This window comes from Haemorhous mexicanus, chromosome 2 (assembly GCF_027477595.1).
Source record: "Haemorhous mexicanus isolate bHaeMex1 chromosome 2, bHaeMex1.pri, whole genome shotgun sequence".
NCBI lineage: Eukaryota > Metazoa > Chordata > Aves > Passeriformes > Fringillidae > Haemorhous > Haemorhous mexicanus.
In genome coordinates, this window is record NC_082342.1 from 81,407,926 (window position 1) to 81,431,145 (window position 23,220).

At 38.8% G+C, this 23,220-nt stretch overlaps 1 protein-coding gene across 6 annotated transcripts in view; it reads right to left on the reverse strand.

The window, feature by feature from the left end:
• Positions 1–23,220, reverse strand: part of ABCC4 (ATP binding cassette subfamily C member 4) — a 141,321-nt gene that overhangs the window by 23,490 nt on the left and 94,611 nt on the right. For 5 of the 6 annotated variants that reach the window (XM_059839227.1, XM_059839226.1, XM_059839225.1 and 2 more), the window contains 8 exons: positions 22,537–22,687; positions 21,770–21,889; positions 18,292–18,402; positions 16,710–16,810; positions 14,356–14,547; positions 10,095–10,250; positions 6,029–6,118; positions 5,383–5,555 (listed from right to left, as the gene is read on the reverse strand). In XM_059839227.1, coding sequence (XP_059695210.1) covers positions 5,383–5,555; positions 6,029–6,118; positions 10,095–10,250; positions 14,356–14,547; positions 16,710–16,810; positions 18,292–18,402; positions 21,770–21,889; positions 22,537–22,687 — 1,094 coding nt within the window. Of the gene's footprint in view, positions 1–5,382; positions 5,556–6,028; positions 6,119–6,759; positions 6,856–10,094; positions 10,251–14,355; positions 14,548–16,709; positions 16,811–18,291; positions 18,403–21,769; positions 21,890–22,536; positions 22,688–23,220 lie in introns of those variants that run through there. The other variant, XM_059839230.1, reaches the window with a different exon arrangement.

Consider the following 23,220-nt stretch of genomic DNA (forward strand, 5'->3'; position numbering starts at 1 on the left):
TAGAACTAGTTCTTTAGCCATGTAAACAAGCAGTAAGGCAACTCATGGAACTGGAGCTTATTGAAGTTACTAACTGTACAAGAGAAGCACTGACACCACCTAACTTAGAGGACACCAGTCAGGCTTATACGTTGAGATCTCTACAGTCCTCTCTTAAGTCATTGAAAGGGAAGAGGCACGGCTGAAAGGAGAATCCAAGGACCTGGATTAGGCAGCCATCCGGTGATGAATGCCCTCTAGAGGCACCTGACAGCCCACACTGCATAGGCAGCTTTGGGTCCCACCAGCCAGGCCTTGTGAAGACTCACATATTGCTCACCAGCATTCAAAAAAACCCCAAAAGACAATGGAGAAAAAGGAACAGAAACCAAAATTCTCATCCAAGATAGAAGGATGACGTAAAGAATTCAAAATATACTGGCGCTCGTTGAACCAAGGAAGCTCCAGCCAAGAAGTCAGGCACTTGAAGGCAGGGGCCTCATTTCCAGGATTTATGTTAAAACATGAATTTGTTATTTTGTATATATGATGACTGGAGAATAATAAAATGTGCAGATTAGGTTTAAAAAAGACAAAGGAGATATCTGAATAAACTAGAATAGTTAGGCAGACATGTTGGATGCAATCAGTTGCTGGCAAAGTTTAAATTCTTCAAATTTTTAGAAGCAATGGGAAAATAAAATAAAAAACATAAAAATACATGAAACATATCTTCCTCTGATTAAGTAGTATTTTTTTAGACAGAAGTAGTACTCCACACTGAATCTGTTTGCACGTTATGAGTATCTGGTATCACTTCATGAATTATGCAAAGAGAATTGTTCTGAGGCCATCATGCCAGGAGGCACCAGCAATAAGAAGCGGACAGACAACTTTGGAAGAACAGGATGACTTAAAGGAATGAGGTAACCATTATGTTTCCACAGTAGAAAGTATGAGTTCATGCTCTGAAGGATGAACATAGCTTCTGCTACAAGCTAAGCTGAAGCAATCAGCATGACAAAGGAGAAGACAGATCCTTGCTGATGACAGGAAGAATCATCAGAGAGAAGGAAGACATAAACAGTTAAGTAAGAATTCCAAGCATTCTAACTGTTACCTTCATCTGGTGACAGAAACATTTCTCTCATGAGCTTAAGAGAACTGAGTTCTGGACCACAGTCTGAGAGACTTGGTCCTTCTGCTCCTACTTCCTAAAAGAAGCTCAAAAACAAAGTGGGAAGCAGGTGTTCCTCAACTCCTTTTGAACAAAGGCCAGTAAGCAATCAGGGCAAGAGACAGGAAGAGAAGTCAGGAGAGGGGCAGGCTCTTTAGTTCTGTGTTATCTCCTTAAGAAGAGGAAGTTGTTCATCATGTTCCACATCACAGCTATGCCAGGCCTTTCACCCCAGTGTTAATGCATGTATATTTGTTTGCTCTCTTCTCACCAACGCCTCAATAACCTGACTACTCTTACCTCCAAAAGGAAAAAAAAAGCAGGGACATCCATGAAAACACTCACTATGGAAGAGTCTTAAAGACACAGCAGGATGTGTTCTCTGCAATGGTTGAAATAGCAAACCAGAAAATATTCAATATTCAATACTCTCTAGAACTGTGTGAAGAAAGCCTTTTTCTTTCCTTATCGTCAAGCTCAAGGTGAAGTTTTCTGCAAAGCTACTACAGAACATGAGAATCGTAGCTGGCTCAGGAACTTTGGGAACAACTTTACAAAGGGCTTAAAATTATTTGTAACTCAAGTTATTCCTACTGTTTTCCAAGAATGCCTCAGCCTTGAATACCCCTGTCCTCTGCATTAATTTATATTATCTTCTTTTATTACATGTCCTCTTTATAGCACTACCTCTTCCTACATTTACAAGAAAAAAGCCACACATTCTTAGAGAGATACTATCAAACTATTATCTTAAACAGGTATTTCTTGAACACAAGCTTATCACTAACAAGGAACTGCTGTCCATATTGTGGGCGTGACAAATGTTCTAAAATGAGACTTCAGAGTAATCAGGAACAGACTTAATAGCTCCATCTTCAAATATCACAGTACAAGATCTCATGCAAACGTGTCTGCTGACTGACACTTGGCTAGACCTCTCCAAGGTTCATGGTAGATCTTGGAGCATAGCTTTTGGACAGCAGGCAGAAGCACCATCAGTAACCTCCAGGAGAATCTCAGGAAGAAGCTAGGGAAAGCAAGAAAATCTAAAAAGACCGAGAAAAGCATCTGTATGCAGAATTATGTGCTGACAGAGTGTAGAGACTGTATCACATACCAGTTAGAGCTAGAAAAGTACCAAAGTAAGCACAATTTCTGTCCCTTTTTCAGGGTATAAATGAACTCTTAGTGATATCTATCCACAGTGAGCAAGTGTCTAGGCAAGTGCCCAGTGATTTCATCACCTGCCTCAGTAGATCAAACCCCAGCAACTTTCAGGCACATTAAAAACCAAAGATGCAACCTGAATACCAAAATCTGGGCTGCTGGATGACAAAAACTCAGTCCTAATCTGATTACATAAAAATGGGAACCACGATACTCCCTACTGCAAGGAACAATACAATAAGAAAGCACAAAATGGTGGTATAGCTGTCCCACAGGCACCACAGGTTGAAGATCTCACTCCAAGTTTCCCAGCAACCCAAGATCTGGTGTAACCTGAACTAGTTGACTGTGTAAAAAGAAAACTATCTGAAGAGGAAGAATAAATATGATCTGAAAGAGAAGCAAGCAAGCTGCTGAAAGGAAAACTGGGCAAGTCATAATCTTCTGTCTAATGTCCTCCTGGGATTGTCCTGAAAGCGTATCTCACACTACACAATTCCTGAGAGGCTCAGAAAATTTCTCCAAAAGAGTTACAGTTAGCAGTCAGAAGTAATAAAAGGTTAAACCTGACAAGTTTAAGATGGCTAATGAACTGAACTATGTGCAATGGCTGGTTTTACTAGACTCAATAAACAACCAATGTAAAAAGATGTCAGTGGTTTGCTCACCAAATCTTTTGTTCTCTATAAGCAAAAATATGAGTTAAACAATTAAAACAAATCCAGTATTTTTAAAAAGTCTCAGTTACTAATGGATTTGTTTCTGTGTATCATCAAAGCAACTACATGAAGATTTTCAGTTCTTCTGCTCCAGATTTCACACAGTTTTCCAGAACAGTTCAACTGCTTTAAAACCAGACTCTATTCTTCAGGGTGAGAACGGACCAAGAAGACAAAATCAAATTAAATGTCTGTCAGTCATCACACAAATCAGGCAGGTAGCCCGACTTAGGGCAACCTTCTTTATGGCAAGCTCCTCCTTCCCCCCAAAAAGCACTCACACTTCTGCCACATGCAGAGCAGGAGGCATCTGTGAGGAGCAAGGGGGAAAATGTGGGTACATAGGCAAGCCAGAACATATGAGGGGGGAGAAGATGAACTTCAAACTCCTTCCCTTCAGTCCAGCAGCAGGTAAGAATGGCCTAGCTGAGCTGAAATGTGGTGGGGAGTCCCCTCAGTCCCCTGGGGAAGGTACAGAGCCCACCACACTGCATCCACTGCCTCGCATCACCTCACCCTTCCTTCTCTTCCTGCCACCCCGAACTCCTGCCTTCTCACACCTGCTTCAGGGTTGAACTGCAGAAGGGACATGGTGGCAGCAGCAGTTGAGGCTGCCGAGGGAGAGAGATCAAGAGCCAGAAAAACAAACAAAAAAAAAAGAGAAGTATCTCCAGAGGCAGAGGCAGCTCGCCATGGTCTCCCATCTCAGGTGCTCGATATGATGTGTGCTTGCCACCAGGTGAGAGACAAGGGTGCCAGGTATGGGGGTTGGGCATCAGAGGAGCAGGAGGTTTTCCTTACACACCAAAAATGCCTCCCTAACTGCTCAGTTAAGCAACCCACATCAGCATTTCCTGATGATCATCCTATCAGATTGCAGAGCTAAAAAATACTTGGCTCTAGTTATACCAACACATTAAGGAAAAGGTAATAATGACTGTAATGCAAACTGAATTCAAAGAAGAAGTTCCAAGTTATTATTTGTATTGTTATGCCTAGAGTTGATACAAACAAACATTTACCTTATTATAATATATATTGCAGCACACATTAATCAAGATCAATTAAATGGATAGTGCAAGTTGAGAACACACATGTGAGATGCCAAAATAGGGAGGATGAGTAAGATGGTATTAAATTTCTACACCTATGATTAATCACAGTTAATCTATCAGAGCTCAGCCAAAAATAAACTAAGAGTAAAAAAAGAAAAAAAAGAAAAAGAAAAAAAAGAGAACCTCTGGGAAGGGAATGCACTTCTCTACAGGTTTTAGAAATACAATGTCAGCCGAACTGTAAAGCTACACCAGTAGTGGCACCACTTCTCCCCTAAGAAGATGTTAGAAAAATGAGTCACGCCCAGATGACATACAAAATCCTTAATACATCTGTTTGAGGGACTTGCTGTGTTATTGTCCTCTTTGGACTTTGAGTTCTCCCTCAAGCCATAGTTTGTTGGAACTATATATTCAGCTCAGACTAATTGATGCAGTACGTTTGCAGTATTGTTTCCCAAATATTTCCACCAGCGCTTCAAATGTTTCAAAAATTAACAGTGGGGGTACTTAGCTATTGGAACAATTTAACAGGGGTTGTCATTGATTTTTTTTTTGCTATTGAGGTTGGATGTTCTTCCAGAAGTACACTCTAGTTCAAACAGAAATGAATTCAGGAAAGTTCTGCTGGCCTGAGTTATACGAGACAGAATAATGAATTAGTGAGTCCATCCTGTAGACTTAAACACCTCCAAATCTGTTCTGCAATTCCTGTGGTGTTTAGGACAGCTTACTTTCTGCCCCTGCCCTTACTTTAACTTACAACACCAGCATCTGAGCCATCTGAAAGGACAGCATCTCACAATCAGAAGTATCTTGTTTTGCTTATAGCCATTTTTCACCTTTCTAATTTTAGGGGGTTTTGGGAGTGAGATGAATTAAATCTTTTGTATTTATTTATTTTCAACAAACATTTCTTCCAGAAGTCAACAGAACTCAACTTGTTTCCTGGCTATTCTGATGAAAATGCAGAGATGCATTTTCAAGAACGTTCTTGCCTTCTAATCTATGGCTGCAGGACAAATAAACTTTGAATATTAATTTCCCTCCTCTATGGAATGCACTGAAATTAGGGATTTTTGGAGTGCTTAGTTTATATCATCTGCTCCATAGCCAAAGCTCAATCGCCCCGTTTTGAATAGACAAAAATGATGGTATCATCAAAAACATGAAACAGCAATACAAAGTACATGAAATATAAAGCATTTACGTTCATCTCTACAGCAGAGACGAACGTATTAGAAGAGAAACCAGCTCATTTTCATATGACAGATTTTGTTTTTACCTTGGATCCACATTTGCTGTTGCTTCATCAATGATAAGAATACGATTTTTTTTTAGAACTGCTCTGGCAAGACACACCAGCTGTCTCTGACCAACACTAAAATTAGATCCAGATTCTGCCAGCTGTGTCTCCATTTTGTTGGGTAGGTCTTCCACAACCTCCTTCAGTTGCACCTGTTGACATGTCAACATATTGTAGGATGAGTAACTCTCTTTTAAATCAGGCATTGTGTGTCTGATGACACAACAATAAGTAGGCAAGGTTTGCCTTTTATATTCTGACACAAAATGAGTGAGTGCCAAGTTGGATTACAGTGTGTGTCAGTTATTAGAATTCTAAAAACATTAAAGCACGTTGTTAAGAATCTATTAATGTTCATTAAAACCAAGATATGAATCAAACTATAACCAAGGCATCATCCCAAAGGATAATTTTTTCATAAAAGACTTATATAACAATATACATGCCTGCACACACATGCACACACACATACACAAATGCATATATGATAGTGTACCTTTTTCTATCAACAGCTATACCTTTATCAAACCTGATGAAAACATCCAAACCCTAACACACACAAGCACTGTAATGTTATTGTCACACGGATTTTAAATACCAGATGTACATTATTAGATTAAGTCACCTCTTCCAAGGCGTTCCACAGCTCTTCATCAGTGTATTCATTGAAAGGATCTAAGTTTTTCCTCATAGTTCCAGTGAATAAAACAGGCTCCTGAAACCCAGTAAAATCAGCATTCCACTATAAATACAGGTTTTATAATGCAATAGGTAATTTAATGATAATCACAGCTAACCTATGTCAACAACAGCACAGACATATCCAAAAAGAAGCTATCATTTTTGAAATGCAAAGGTGTACATTACAACTGCATGCTTAAGAGGGACGTGTTGGGGGGGAGGCAAGTGTTCAACTACTCTGTAAGAAGATAATTTACCAAACAGGAGAGGTCTGTTTGCAAATTGCTGTACACAGTTATGTCGGTACTTAAACGGGCATTTACATGCCACTGTTCCGATGCCACAAGCTATATATATACTTACATGAAATCGTTGCTATCCTCATGGTATTGTTAATGAAAACCAACAACTAGCACTGTCAATGAGCTCACACTCCTAAATTACTTTTGGGCAGTTTTGAAAACCTGTTTTTGAAGTACATAAACCAGAGAGGAATCAAAGAACTTACAATGCCTTTCTGGTTTTCCTTCTGTGTTTGGCTGTGGGTTTGGTTTTTTTCTTTTCATTTCATGCCATAAAAGCCGTTCCATTTTACCATCAGGGCTAAGCAGGAACAGCTTTCACCATTTAAAACCTAAACACATCTATACTGCCACAGCACCAAAGCAAACTTACTTAGAACTGGAGCACTGCTGGGCAAAGCTCTCACTCAAAACACACCAGGGAGTCAAATGAGTACCTTCTCCCATTCAGGTACCAATGTGGGTTTACCTGTGGTCGAAGCAAGTTTTGTTCTACTTCAGTTCCCAGTCAGAGCAATAACAGATAATTCATCAAACTGGCACATATCAAATCACACTGAAACATGTACTATATAAGAAAGGGGAAGAGGATTTTTGGTTCAGAACTCCTTAAGCAGAAGATCAGTACTCAGTTATGCGAGTTGCCAGACCTGAGAGTCATGCACTGACACGACTTTAGGGCTAAACTCATCTTAATACCACACATAAAGACAAAAACAAGTCAAAAGCTGTAACAGTGCTAATCATAAATGGAGACCATTCATCACGTTGTCAGTCCTCTTTAAATTGGGGAAATTTTAGGCAAAATAAATTTTTTTTTCTTTCTCCCCTAGGAAATAAAATCTAACTTACACTGGGTAACTTCAGCTTACTCTGAGATTAACCTGTCATGACTTTCTCCTCATCTAACCCTAATGATGCCCAGCTCCAAAGGCTGCAGCAAACCGGAAGAGAATTCAGACCTTAACCCTTTTATTGTCTTTAAATTTCTAATCCATCTGAGTGCTATAAAAGACTTTAAAAAGACAGAACACATCATAAGCGATATAAAAGAAGATATACATTTCCTGATACAACATGCCAATTATTTGAAAGTATCTGCTGCAACAGCAATGTCATTGAAAACTTGCTGAATGAGCAAAAGGGTTTAACACAAAACATTTCCAAGCCAAAAAACAATTTTCTTCAAAAACACCTAGAAACTAATCTGTTTAACAACACACATTTTAGTACACCATTTGGTGTATTTTGAAGGTATTGTTACATTTATTTTCCTTTTCAATCCATTTTTATTGGTTGGCAACGAAGAGGCTGAACCTATAAAGTGTTCACAACTATTATAAAAGTCCTAACAACAGACATGCACTGCAACAGAAGATAAGGATATTTTTTAATTACCATTTCTGACACAGATTATTATTTAAAACAGTCTGGTTTATGAGAGGAAAGCAATAAGACTAACCTGTAAATAATTGTTGTAAAAATGCTTGCAGTCAGAGAGGCAGACAACATTTGCATAGAAAAGATTTACAAACACAACCTTTACACAGCTCCATCCAAGCAAGCAATTAGAAGCCTAAGCACATTTTTATTTCTCCAGGTAGGTATTTAAACACACAAGAAAACTTCAGCCTTGCCTCATCACTCTCTAGGAATGGTTCTGTTTAGCATGTTTTATGTTGCAATTCTAATAAGCATCTCTCTCTCTGGTTTTTCAGCTGCCCACATAATTATGAAGATATTTGCTGCAAAATAACTACCTGATGTTACACTGCTATTATTGACACTACTATTAGCACAGTACCAGACAATGCCTATCATACAGTTTACCATAGCAGAACCCTGATTCCAAACCCTCCTTCCTCTTCTTCTTTGTACCACCACTCGATAGTTTTGCATCTTGTAAGTAGAAACAGCCTTCCCTTACACACCAAAAAAAAAAAAAAAAAAAAAAAAAAAAAAAAAAAAAAAACCACCCAAAAAAACAAACTACCTGCTAGCCTTTGGGCACTCAAAACTTTCGTGACTATGATGAAATCTTATATAAATTTGACAAAAATCACCGAGTTCCACTGGATTAAAACAGTTTTAAAACTATGTCAATAGACCTGTGTATGAAAAAAGCCTCACATGTAGAATCAAATGCGGTGAACTTTGATCATCTGTGTCACTCACATGTAGAAACTGTATATGACCTTCAGTTTTCCTGTCTCAGTATCCTATTTTGTTCAACTGGGCTGAATTCTTCAAAACTAAAAAATCACCCACAACAGCTATGGGCAAGGCTTTCAAAAAGCTGTAGACCTTGAATGAACTGATGATCATCTGCCTTCATGAGAAAGGAACGCTACACACAAAAAAAAAAAGGAATTTAAATCCATATAAACTTCTCTTTACATACAAAAGATGACTAGTTCCAGTGAGTACTGCAATAACAAAGCCTGCAGCATGCAGAAACAAAAGACATCCTGCATTAGGCAACAATCCAATTGCTGGGGAAGCACCTATTTTTAAATTTTTTTTTCAATAGTATACCTGTTTCTTTTTTACTCCTATTCTTTGAGGAAAAAAAAGCCTCATTACCATTTGCATTAGATTCTCAACTTAAAGAAATTAATACACCCTGCCAACAGACTAGCACACATTCAGGCATAACTCTAAATACAGATTCTGTTATAACATAGAGAGATCTGAGAAATAATGCAAAACATAGCAAAAAAAAATTCCTCTGGTTTACAGTCTACCCTTCACTCTACCTGCCAGAACAGCGCAGATGAACTACTTTCCAATGACTTCACATTTGCAGCATCCGAGCTTTTCACTCTTCCTTCCTCTTCACTGGAGAGCAAACGGCCAGGGAAGAGACCAGAGCTCTCACAAAACTGTAACATGCGCAAACTTTGCCTCCTAAGTTTTAAGGTTACACATCACCCTTCTCTGATACAAGGTCTCATGAAAGTAAGACTCTAAGAGAGAAGACCGGTGAGTGACCTACTGGATTTCTTTCAACAGCCTTTCTTCTACCCCAGCATGAGAGATGAGGCTATTTCCAACACTGCCCCATTGGGCTTTTTTCCTGTACTGTGGCCTTTCTTGCATTCAGCTTCTAAAATTCATCAAGTTCTACTTATTACGGGTTATAACGACCTACTCTTTAATCTGTTCCTCTGGTCTTCTCATGTCCAACCTTCTGCAAAAGCTGATAGCTCACTTCTAATGCTAAAGCTGATAGCTCGCTTCTAGGTAGCATGTTTGTTCCTTCTAAATCTAGCACCAGTCAGTTTGTACAGGGATGACCAGAGAGGTGAAAGTGGTCTTGCAAAGTCCCTTACTAAGGAAGCATCAGGCAGGAATTGCTGCCAAAGGATCAAGTGACTTCAGAGGACTGCTGAAGACTGGTATACACTTCCCAGATTTTCTCTCCTTTTCCACAGACTATGGGAGGACAGCATACAGCTGACACACAGATATTGCAAAGGAACAGACAGGGTACAAAACTGTGAAAAAAATGCTCCAGTCCCCAAAACGGATTCCCCCAAAAGTTTATCTTAAAATAATCAAGACCTTCCTCAAGTAAGAATAATACCTAGCTACATTTCTTGTACCTACTGTATTCAGAGGTGCAGGGGGAACACATCCCAGCAAAGCACTTTAAACACTATGCAATTATATTCAAAACATCCATGGCAAACCAAGTCACTCTCTTACTTGAGGTATAATTGAAATTTTCTTCCGCAAGTCATGGAGTCCGAGCTCTGATGTCAAGTACTTGTCAATCCAAATCCTTCCTTCAGGTTCTGCCAAGCGAAAGAGGGCTGCTATCAGAGAGCTTTTCCCAGCTCCGGTTCTTCCCACTATTCCAACCTACGGAGCAAGCCAAGCCTGTGCCATTAAACTGTGAGCTTTTCAGGAGAAATTAATATGTCAAGCAACATTTTTACAGCATCACAGGATTTGCAGTAGAACATGCACCAAATAAAACTTCTTTGTAATTAACATTCTTCCAAGAGGAAAAATCCTCTTCCCTTAAATCAGTTTGGATTCAGGTGACATTTGTATACATGACAATTTCTTGGATCATATTCAAAGGTGAATGATTTCCCCCTAATGTCTGGTGTCTTATTGTGTAAACAGGACGAAGTGGCTCAATGCATACAGTAATGTGATTCAAGGCTGCTAATTTTTATACTGAACCTGGTTTGCTGGGTGATGTTAGGCAAATCATTTCATGCATGCATCTACTACTCAACCCCAAAAAGGTCTCCCATAAAGCACTCTGGGAACAATGTACTCTCAATTTAAATAACTGAGACTGATTTTGGTTAGTTATGGTTAAGGTGAAGTACTTTAAAGTAGCATCATTATAAACTGTATCCATACTTCAGACATCTTCAGCAAGCATTGCAACTACAAGGCCATGACATCAAGCTGAAATTCCTTTTCAAACAGAAGAAACAGCAAATAATAAAACCACAGAGATTCAGGGCTCTTTTTGCTCCCAAAGGAAAACTGGAAGACACACATAGTGTGAAAAAAAACTGTTTTCAGAAAAAAAGAGACAATGGAAAATATGGGGTCAATAGCTTTAATGACAAGGGTCTAAGATTGAGAAATATTTCTTCTAATTTTTTTAATGTTGTATTCAGGTAAAGGATTCTAAGAGAAAAACAGTGTATAATAATCAACTGTATCAGAGAAGATAATGGGTGTAACCCTCTACACAAATCTGATCTGGCAAAATTTGTTATTTCCTGCATTCTGTTCTAATCCCTCCATTAAAAAAAAAAAAAATCAGCACACTTAAAAAAGTTCAGAGCAGTGCAACACAAAATTAACACAGGTTGGAGATCCTGATTTGATGGGGAAGGATTTATGAGGATTAAATATGTATAGTAAGGCTTGGTGAAGTGATTGGAGTGCAGAAAGGAGGAAGAAAAATAAAAACCTTCATGAGTGTATATACAGACACCAGAGGGCAATTACCCACTGCCTGAGACTCACATGTATGCAGTAATGCCTGCTGAAATGAAATTCAGCACAGGAAACTGCACCAAAGTGCAAGGAGAAACTTTCAGTCAGAGACACTAAGTTCAGACAAAACAGAGTGCCCATATTTGATAAAAAAAACACAACACACTAATAAAGTACACTTCAAAGAGCAACTTATGCTGGATAATCTAAAAGATATTTTCTCCTTCTACATTCTGATTTAACAATTTCATCCAACAATTCATTATTGTACTACTGTGTATAAACTAATTACATTTCTACAATGCTTTTTATTAAACAGACTAATTTAAGCAAATCTGTTACAATAAATGATCAAATGTTTAGTACTCTAAACTGTATCAGTGAAACAACAGAAAAACAGTTCTGAATAAATTACAGCTCAGAAAGGAAGTACTGAATAGAGAACACGGACAATCAGAGTTGTGAAAATGAAAGTTCAATTGTTCCTCTGCAAATGTCAATATAAAGTATTGTATCAAAGATATAAAGAAAAAAACCATAAAAATACATTGATACTTAAAATAAAAATGCAGCTGCTCTGCATATTGTCAAAATCCCACTTTTAGTTTGACATCAAATGAAAGGACTATGCTCTTCAACATTTAGAAGAATCTATTTGCATCTTTGGTCCAATTGACTACAGGCTACTGAAAACTGACAGGAATTTGAAAGAGCTCTCAGTATACACATTATCCATTTTTTTAATACATTTTATTCTTCACAGGCCCAACTCACAGCCAGTGCAAATACAGCACCAGCCTGCAAATGCAAGTGCCACCTATCAGGAATCACAGCGCCAGGACTGTGCTGCCTGATACAAGCCCAGCGCACACACAGGACTACACCTGCTGCCCTGGGCTCATCGTTACTCAAGTGTCACTTGTACTTCACAGCAGAGCTGCACAAAAAATGTGAGATTTACAGCATGTCAGCCACTCCACTGAAACTGCCCATGTCTTTGTTATCCCTCAGGCAACCTCCCTTTCGTCATGGGAGCACAGCTGCCATGCCATAAATCTACACGTGCACCTTCCTGACTTTTTCATGTAGCCCGCAGATTCCAGGAGCTGTCAGGAAAGGGTGCATTTAACAATATGTTAGCCAATAAGCATTCATGAGCTCCCTGAAACAAAGATGGTGTGTAAAGCCCAATACTACACATGCTAACCTTCCCCTGCTGCAGCTATAGTGGCAGAGGAGGTTCATCCCTGCCAGCTACAGGCACAGCAGTTTGTATCTCCCTGGTCTGTTTCTGTCAGACCACACTACTTCAGCAAAGATGTTTAAAACACAGGGTCCTTCCAAGCCTGCTTTGACTGTAGGGAAATACTGAATGCTGAGACAAACAGATCAAAAGAGACCTGGAGTGAGCGATTTGCCAACAATCACATCACCTCCCTCACTCTTACTATACCCACAGCTTCCCAAACTGGGCCCTGGCGTGGCTACAAGAAAAAATACAAGCACAGCAGAAGCTTAAACTCATTCCTGCTGCCAGGGGCACTGCAGCCACCAGAAGTCTCTAAAAGCCAGGAGTCTGAACAGGCATAAGAGCTCTCAATAACAGCAGTATGGGCAGAATCCCCAACATATCTAGAAACCTGGTTCTGAAGAAAATGCTTCTCCATAATTAAAACCAATGTGAGGAGCAGAGATGCTTGGGAGAGCTATTTTACACAGTGGCAGCCTACTGCAGTACTGCGCAAAACATCACAGAGAGGAAACACAAAGTTCTTGGCAATAGTTTCAAGCTGGACAAATTCAGGATGCGGAAACCACAGCATAAGTGCTCAGCAAAAATAAATACCCCCAGTCATCCCTCCGTCTCCTGCCCCCACCAAGCACTGTGTCATGTATTGCTAGTATCTCTTGCTTCCGTTTTTAATTTTATTCCTGTCTCTCACTGAGAAATATAGAACTTTTCGTCTATGTGGGAGAGACTTGTAACAGCTAAGGAGACAGCTCACATGGCTCTTCTTTTTAAGAGACCATTTTAACTCATTCACAGCTAATTCCAGGAAATCACCTCTATGCAGCAAAGTCCAACTGAATTTTTGTAACATGAATATTATTAAAAGGTCCACTTGAGGAAATGAAAGGGTTTGGAATTTAGTGGAAAAGCATGTTAAAAAGGAGGCATGGGCAAGGATTGTAGAGTTGAACCATCCTCCTAGGGAAGACCTCCTAATCAAAAAAGTACACCTGCATTTGAAATGCAGCAAAGCACAAATTAACACTTCAGGGCTCCAATTTAATTTTGTCTGTGGGGGAGACCTTCCCTGCAGCAATCTTTCAAAAGGGATAGTGTCAAAATTGAGGAGGAGGAGTCAAATTTGCAGAGGAGCAAGAGTTTTATTTCTATGTTTCTTTTGGCAACCAATCTAATTAATGACAACAGTTAATTGCATTGGTTGCCAAAAGGAACTGAAATAAAATCCCAAATTCTGAAGTTATGCAACTGATTTGTATTTCTTTCTTCTATCTTCCATTTTGGGCTCAGTGCAAGGGCATGTACATTCCTTATTTTCTATTGGTTTTGCTCACCTTCTCTGTTGACACACTCAATTCCAATTATGTTCCCTCTGTTGAATCCCCAATTTCCTAACGCAGCTCCATTTTCTTTGGATTTGAACAAACATTCTTGGCTTGGCCGGTATTTTCCATGTCTGCTACTTTCTGAAAAATCTCAGTTTCTTTTTAAGGGAATTATCAGGTATGTTTGATCCTTTGTTTTGACAGACTGAAATATCATGTTCCCAGACAAATTTATGCTACACTTACAGGAAGTAAATAGGCTATATTAGGTTATTAAATAAAACCAAAACTTATTTTTCAAAAGAACACTTACTATTTTCCTAACATCCACATATTTTATAATGCATTTCTAGCATGCAGCTTCTTGTCAACTAACCATCTTTGCTCAATTTCTGTGAATATCCAAGGACAGCCACATACATACCTTTTCCTTTGGTTTAATTACAACAGACAAATGTCTTAAAACCAATGGTCCATCTAGACTGTAAGTGAAGTTAACATTCTCAAATGCTATCATTCCTTGGTTAGGCCATTCTGGGGGTGGATGTTTGTTGGTCTCCCAAGGAGCTTCTTTTTCAAGTTCTGTGTACTCCATCACTCTTTCTACTGATATCATCTAAGGGGAGGAAAGAAGGCATAGATATATGAGCTTCATCCTATGGCATACACTGCAAATACTGCTTGCATATAAATATTTTTACCATAGAGATTCAATGCAAATTACTCCATGTTTTTCTTTTTTTTAAACACAGGTAAGAGTATTTGGTGCCATTCTAGGCTTTATTTATGCAACTGAAAAAGTGGGAAGAATGCATGTCATGTCCTACTACAGATCCAGATCTATCATGATACATAAAGCCATTCATAAGCATTTCTCATCAGTAGGATTAATTACAAACCTAAATACATGCATAAGTTTTAAAAAAATTAAGCTAAGAGGGTTGTCTGCCAGTCTTGACTAAGATGACACCAATCCACACTTTCTAACAGTGTGTTAGAAAGATAAAGCTAGAAATGAAACTGCCAAATGAACTGCAGGCAGACACGTGAATGAGTTTGACTCCTCGCCCTGCATAGGACAACCCAAAAAAAAATCACACCATGTGCCTGAGACCATTGTCCAAATGCTTTTTGAACTCTGGCAGACTTGATGCCAAGTCCACTTCCCTGGCGAGCCTGTTCCAGTGCCCAACCACCCGCTGGGTGAAGAATCTTTTTCTAGCACCCAACCTAAACCTCCCTTGACACAACTTCAGGCCATTCCCTCAGTCCTGTCAATGGTCACCACAGAGAAGAGATCAGTGCCTGCCCCTCTTCTTTCACTCACAAGGAAGTTGTAGACCACAATGAGGTCTCCCTTCAGTCTCCTCTTGTCCAGGCTGAACAACCCAAGTGAACTCAGCCACTCCTGATATGGGCTTTCCTTCCAGATCCTTCACCATCCTCATGACCCTCCTTTGGACACACCCCAACAGCTTCATTTTGTATTGTGCTGCCCAAAACTGCACACAGGACTGAAAACAAGGGAGCACCACCACTGAGCAGAGTGTGACAATCACTGCCCTTGACCAGCTAGCAACAAAATGGAGATGAAACGTTCTTTCCTCCCCCAGGTGTCAAATGCCTTTAATAACAAGGCATTTTTGGTGGATGTCCACCTATCAAAGAAGTTGATGCTAATCACAGTTCCATAAAATGATCAGCATTTCACACCAAAGCCAGGTTAGTGAATGGCCTTTCTCTTCCAAGGTATTTCTGAGTCACAGCCTCCAAGAAAGCCACTGAGTACATGTGACACTCCCACAGACACTTCCAAACGTCCCAAATGGCATGAAATAAACTGAAAGCTTTCTTCCCATTCCTCAGAAAATCTGTCACCACCAGTTTACTGGTGGGTGAAAAATGCACTGAAAAAGCAATGTGGTAGCAAAAAAAATTCTAATTTGGTTATTATCATTATTGTTATTATCATTATAATACTATAATTAAGCATGGCTTTGTAACTTCTACGAAAGGACTACACCTATTTCCTAGACTATGTACAGCAAACTATAATTACAAGTAACTTCAGCTGTCAACACAACAAAAAAAAATCCCAGGTTTATGTTTAGCGTGTTTTTTCTACAATCTATTTTTCTTATGTATTAGCTTAAGACAGTAGACAGGCAAATTAGAATATGCCAGTAAATATTGTGAATTGGTCAAAGGTGTTTTATATGATATATTTTGGAAAACACACAACCTTGTCAGCTGAATATAAACAAATACTTTCACATTTGTGTTAACTTAGAATGAATTTAAAAGTTATAAGCCTTTGCAAAGGAATAACAGGACTCTAAAAATGTCATGAGGGATATAGACAAAATTTTAAAATGCAGTAATAAATAACAATAAATTATAAATGCCAAATATAAAAATATATTTTAAAATCTTCCTTATAGAAAGGGATTAATTTATTGCAACTTTAGCAAGTTCCAATGCAATTGTCTACACTGTAACTAGACAGTCTCCTTTCTGCTGTAAAGGGAGATTGTAAAACCCCCCTTACTATGAATGCAGGACAATCCCCAGACACAGCTCATCTCAACAAACACTCAAAACCAGTCAGACAAATCATTACCTAAAAGAAGTAATTTTTCTTTATTACTGCAGAGTGGTGCCTCAATGGCTTGCTAAGGTATTAATATCCTAAGTTATTTAAAAAGAATCTCATCCTTAAGGCTTCATGTCACAAGCATGAAAGGAAACAAGAGGGGAAAAGGAAGAAATAAACATTACCAGGTTTTCAACTTCAGCACTTTGTCTAACACCCCACTGGAAGGTTCCCATGAGGGTGATTGCATAGGAGAGCGCCAAACCAACCTGCCCCGCATTCAGAGCTGCAGAAGAAAGGAAAATGAGACTCAAATAGGTACATTGTAATTACACAAAATCTCAGTGAAGTTCTCTTTCATGAGGTTACTCACATGACGGAAGCATCACAGCCAGAATTTTATTTGGTTATGCGCTACTTGCTATCTGTGCAATGAGCAGCTCCAGGCAGGAACAGCTGCTTGCTGCATTTTTGGGGTACAGTTTGGACACATTTTGACAAGATAATCCAAATTCTCCTTGGACTGGCGTCCATCTAAAAACTGAGATTCAGTCTCAAGACTAAACTTACATAGATTTTTAGGGTCATCCCTGTCTGGCTGAGCATTAGTTAACGCTTCACTTTTTTTCTATGCAAATCAGGTAAGGCCCTAAACCTAAGCAAAAAGCTTGCGTAAAATTATTTCAAAATTAGTTATGAAATTTACATCAACTTTGTACTCTTATAAACAATCAGATAAAGTAAAAGGACAGAATATTTCTTCCCCTGTTTATAGAAGCATTTACTGTGTTTAGTGGGTCTACTCTCACAAAATAAATGTATTCTGCCTGCCCCAATATTAGGCATGATTGTCTTCTGACTTACTTGAACTTTATCCTAACACAGTCCTATTGACTTAGAGAGAACTACTCTTTATCCAGAGGCAAGGAAGGATTCAGGACCATTGTTTTGACTTGTGTTTTTGCATTCTAGTAACATCAAATCTAGCTCAAAATTTGTGGAGTTGTGCAGCACAGAGTGTTCAAATTTTAAAATACACGAGCACACACAAAACTTATCCAAAGAAAAAAGAAAAGAAACAAAACCAGCAAATTAGCACTAATTTTCATGTCCAAGATAATTACTTCTTCCTTCATGTTTAAGATGACTATCTCATTCTAGCACATCTAACCCAATTACATCCTGGATGATGCATCCACTAATGACAGTTCATGAGTGACAGTGAACATAAAATGTATTATTATGAGGCAATTTTCTTTCTGGAACTGGCCTATCCCACTGATCCAAGATACAAGAAGAGTATCCCTAGGAACTTTAGCTTGCCTTTTGACCTACTGTGCCACGTGCAGAAAGGAAAAACATTGTTAAGAGGCAGCTCCGTGGGTGTTTCAATATAAAAAGCAAAGCCCTGTAGGCCCAAAAGAGAAAGACAAAGGTAGGGAAAAAGAAGAAGATTTATTTCTTGTTATTGCTCTGAAAGCCAGAATCTCAAAAGTGAAGACTACAGAAGAGCACGTTTGTTTGCACACTTGGGGAGGATGACAGATGTACGCCTCAGCCCGGAAGATGTCTGAACTGCCTCCAGGATTTGCAGGAAAGCAGATACAGCCCCAATGCCCTAGACTAAGGAAGAGATCATGATCTAGAAAGAAATATTTAACTTAATTACAGCCTGTAAACAATTAGAAACAGCAACTTATGAAAAAGAATTAGGCATTACTATACATGGTAATTACTGGGTGAACTTTTTCTAACATCTGTACTTACTGTTGGAGAGAAGCAGGGAACCAAAAGCAACCACTACAACAAAAATGGCACAGATGGCATCCAGACGCACAGCAAACCACCTTGAGGTTGTCAAGAAGAGAAACCAGGCCTCTAAAGTGTATTTAACAAAGACATAAAACCAGTGGATTATTAGAAAACTAAGCTGTATAATTATTACTAAATTTATTCATGTTAATAATACAAATTGTCAAAAAACCCCAACATTGCCATCTTCAAGCGCATGTCTGCATGGACTGATGATGATCAGGCTACTGACCAGTCTTCCTGAAATTGTCTAATTTAGTTTTCACACCAGTAGCAACAGCAATAGGAAGAGAAAGAAAAACAGTCAAGGCTCGAAGCATGGTGCACTTATTCAAAATGGAAGCCTCTTCTCAACTCTAGTAGACTCAAGAATCTTACACAAAAAGCAGAAGTACAACTGCATTCACTGTAGCTGGACTAGAGTCTACAGGCTTTTAGCTAGAACATATCACAACACAACTGTCAGAGGTCAGTTTTTAGAAGGTAGCTGCAGCTGGTTAAGCTCCTGTAGGAGCTACTCAATACAGCCAGTGCAGCTATACAGAGGTATTCAGATGATTAGATGCACATTTTCACTTTTGGGGAAGCTCACAGGTGGACATCTCCACTCTGCACTCACACTCAGGTGTTGACAATTTGGGGCTAAGGTCCATCCCAGGTAGATAAGGCTACAGTACAAGGTACAAGAGACAGCACAAAAACACACAGCAATACAGATGGCAAAGCGTTTGCATCCAAGGCCAAAACCAGAAGCAAAGTAGCCATAATAAAGTGTGGCACTATTTATTGCTATTCAGAGGAATTGTTCCAGCTGCTAAGTCACAGCAGAAGGTTACCATTCCAACCCCTTCCGCCCTGCTTGCCATTACTCCCTATTAAAGATCACTGCAGTTTCAACTGTTCAATGCTCCTTAGCCTAGTGCTGGGAAAAATTCAGACTAAAAAACCTCTTCCTTCTGTAAGATTGAGAGGAGCTAAGTGTGGTTTTAAGCCTGATCATCAATAGCCAGATTATGGAGCTTTTGCTCCACTGATCCAAATTGTCCAGGGAGGTGTGTTGCACTGCCAGCTTGAGATGGGTAATTTTGTGACCTCCCTGTGCAACAGGGGTCACTGTGCATAAAGAAAGGGATCTGACAGTCATAGGAACTAATAAAGACTCATCATGGTCTGACAACTCATGGGCTTGCCTATAAAGATGGGCACTGGTAGGAAGAAAACTTGGCTTTGGTCAAATGCCAGCATGCCTTTTAGATGTCTTTTTATCTAAAATTTATTTAATACTCCATTCATAGGCATCCCTCAAAGGGGTTCAAAGCATGTGTCCTCAGTCCTAGGCTCAGACCTAAATAGAGAGGAAGATACTACTCCAGTCAAGTGCTAAACAAAACCATCACCATTGGGAGAGCCTTCTGCAATGCAGGAAAGAATTTAAAACTCTTTAGGAGACTTAAAAACCCAGGACTACAACTTTGTGAGCTGCTATTCTCTTACATCAGCTACTGCTTGCTCACATTTACTATCAAAGAACTATCCAGGGTGAAAACAACTTCAGGAAATCCCTAGTTCAGCCTCCTGCTCGAGCACAGTCAGGTCAGAAGTCAGACCATGTTGCTCCATGCTTTATGCAGTGTGAGTCTTGAAAATCTGTAAGATGAAGCCTGCACCTCCGGGCAATCCTTGCCTCTGCTTGACTGTGCTCACAGTGAAATAGCTTTTCCTTGAATTCAGGTTAAAAATCTCTTGTTACAACTTACACCCAAGACAGTGCTCCTACCACTTAACCATGGTGAGGAACATGTATTTATGGCAACATCCTTGCAGGCACTGGAAGGCAGCTATTAAATCCTCTGTATTCTGTGAACTGAACAAGCCCAGTACACTCCCCACAAGGAAGTCTCTCCTGTTAATACCCTAACTATCTTTGCAGCCCCTCCAGGGATCTCATTCCAGTTTGTTAGAATGTTTCCCAGAGCTGGCAGTCCACAACTGGATGCAGTTCTCCAAGTGTGCCTAAGAAGTGTGGAGGGAGACAATCACTTCCCTCCTTCCCCTGGCTATGCTCCTGTTAATACAGCCCAGAGGGGGTTGGCTTCCTTTGCTGTCCAGGCACATATTCCCTGTGAGGACCAAACAACACACACACTTTAAGCCAGCTGGTGTACCCCAAAGGCTTGGGGGGGGAAAGACACCAAGATGAAGTGCATAGGTACACAGAAGAGTGCAACTATAAGCACTGAAGCTTGACCTCAAAAACAGGTTCAGGATCTGTCCATGAGGGGTATTATTGACAGTTTTGTTAGGGAGATGCACAAAACTGAAAAACTGAAGTGTTTTTACGTTCCCTGGATCTGACCTTAAAATACAGAAAAGTATTTTGTTTAAATGTCATGGTCCTCTTTGTATAGTGAAACCTCTACATGCAGTTTATTGCCTAAAGATGTCTTTTAATATAAAACTAAACCACAACTTTGTCTTCCCTTGCTATCGGGTATTAATTTTGTAATTTTGATTTGGTCAGATAACTAGCAACTATAAAATATTAAAAATGGGAAATTCAAAGCTAGAGGTGCTTCCCTGGAAGATGCACTACACCAGTCACAAGTCACTGGGCTCAACATGGTCAGTGTGTATGATGCTACAACCTGTAATAAGCTGTACTTCAGAAAGGATCAGCTGGTCTTGCCTGAAACCTTGTAAATCTATAAATTACAAAACTGCAATAGAATATACTTTTATGTTTTACAACAGAGGAAAGTCACAATCTTACTTAAGAAACACAAAACTGAAAACTTGCATTCTGCTATATCTTGAAGAACACTGTAATAGAGAACATTTAAATAACAGAAGTCAAAGAATCACAGTGCAAACCTGAATTATATTACTTATGCTTTCAGAACACCAGTATTTCACACCTTCCAATTATGTTAATTCCATATTTTAGATTTAAGCCCTGAAAGCTGCTCAAAGTAAAAAATAAGTTAGATTTATGAAACTTTTCCAACATTATTTATACTAGTAATACCTGCCCATTCCTAGCACACTACTTAGTATCAAATGCTTCAGAATATAGCTTGTTCCCTCCACATCTCTCTCCACCCTTCCCCCTACCTTTCCTTTTCTTGAAGATGGAACACAGGAAAATGTTAAAAATTATTCTTTAAGTATTCTTATCAGGCATACTTTCAAATGTTTATCTTATACATTGTTAAAACATATGCATGGGTATTCTAAATTATATTACAGCCTAAAGTAAACTCTCTAAATCTAGAGAGATAATGTTTTTGTTCTAATACAGGAATTTTACCCTAAAGAGACAAATGCACAGCTCCTACTGATTTTAATGCACATTATATACATGTCGCTGAGGGCATAAGATATTTCCCTCCTACCGTGCAAAGTATTTGATTTTTCACATCAATTCATCACAAACCTGAGTGGAGGTCTTGGTGTGCATCAAATAATTTTTGAAATCTTTCCTCAGCTTTCAAAGCCCGAATAGTCCAAAGCCCCTGGAGGGATGACGACAAGTGGGAGAACACTGGACTTCGAGCTACAAAGGGAAATGAGAGTTGAGTTAACTTAACAATAGATGAAACACAACATTTAATTCTTTCTGTACCACACTAATCTTTAATCCTACCACTTTATATTTAAGCATACAAACTACTCTACTGCATCTTTTTAGAATAAATATGCAATATCTTTAACTAATGTTCTCTTACTCAACTAGAATCAGTCAGACAGCCAGGCAGATTAATTTATACAAAAATGTCTTACATTTTTAACAATAGCTGTCACTGTAGACATTCTTTGGGCTTTATTAATGACATTAGGCACCCATGTTTGTTATTCATAATGCTTAATATTCCATATCATAGTCAAGCTAAAGTCAGGCACAGGAGTCAGATAAGGTCAGAAATACCATTAGTATATGCATGCAACGTCCCAAAGACCAGCAGCTTAGCATATTCTTAAGTGGCTTTATTTACAGATAGTTAACTGACATACCCCAGGTTTATCATTATGCAAAACAGGAGTTAAGCATGTAATTCACTAGCTGAGAACCAAGGCAATAAGGAAGTTATTTGCATAGCAAAAGAAAAAAAAATTCTTTGATGGACTGTCTACAAAATACTAGCATTTCACATAATAATAAGCAGGGTTCAAACTAACATCAAGTCCCACCAAACTACATACTTGTGGATTCCAGGCGTTTAATATCTCTTGAAGTGTCTAAGAAATATCGTCGAAGAAAAATGAAAAGAATAAATAGTGGAATTAAGGGGATGAGCATCCAAGGAATCACTGCCACAGCCACAGCCACCACACCACAAATCTGGAGGAGAGTCTGGAGCACAATAGAAACAAAATAAAAAACTCTTTGCCAGAAGAATTTAATTTAGAACAAGTATAAAACTATTTAACACTATTGAAACACTTAAATATTTAAACATAACTACCACATTTAAGAGCGGATGCATTGTATAACATATGAGCAACATCTATTTTTAAGCAACTTGGAAAATTTACAGTAATATTTAAATTGACTATTTTTCCAGTTTATGGTTTTCTTCCACATTATTTGTTCTTTAAAATAAGTCTTTACAAAGCTGGTTGACTGAAAATTAGTGTCTTTCTTGGTAGACTATTTTGTGACTGCTGTAATAAAATAATAAATTATCAATGTAATGGACAACTTATCTTTAATGAACCCTAGTTATTTGGTGAGTCAAGGACATGTTTTTTCACTCCTGCTAAGAAGAAACTGGTGAAAAACTGGCTTTCAACTTGAAAGACTTGACACTCGGAAGAGAGACTCTGAACATAGGCTTGCAATGCTGTGTTTTCCTAAACACAACATTGTCCCATTTAGAAAGAAAA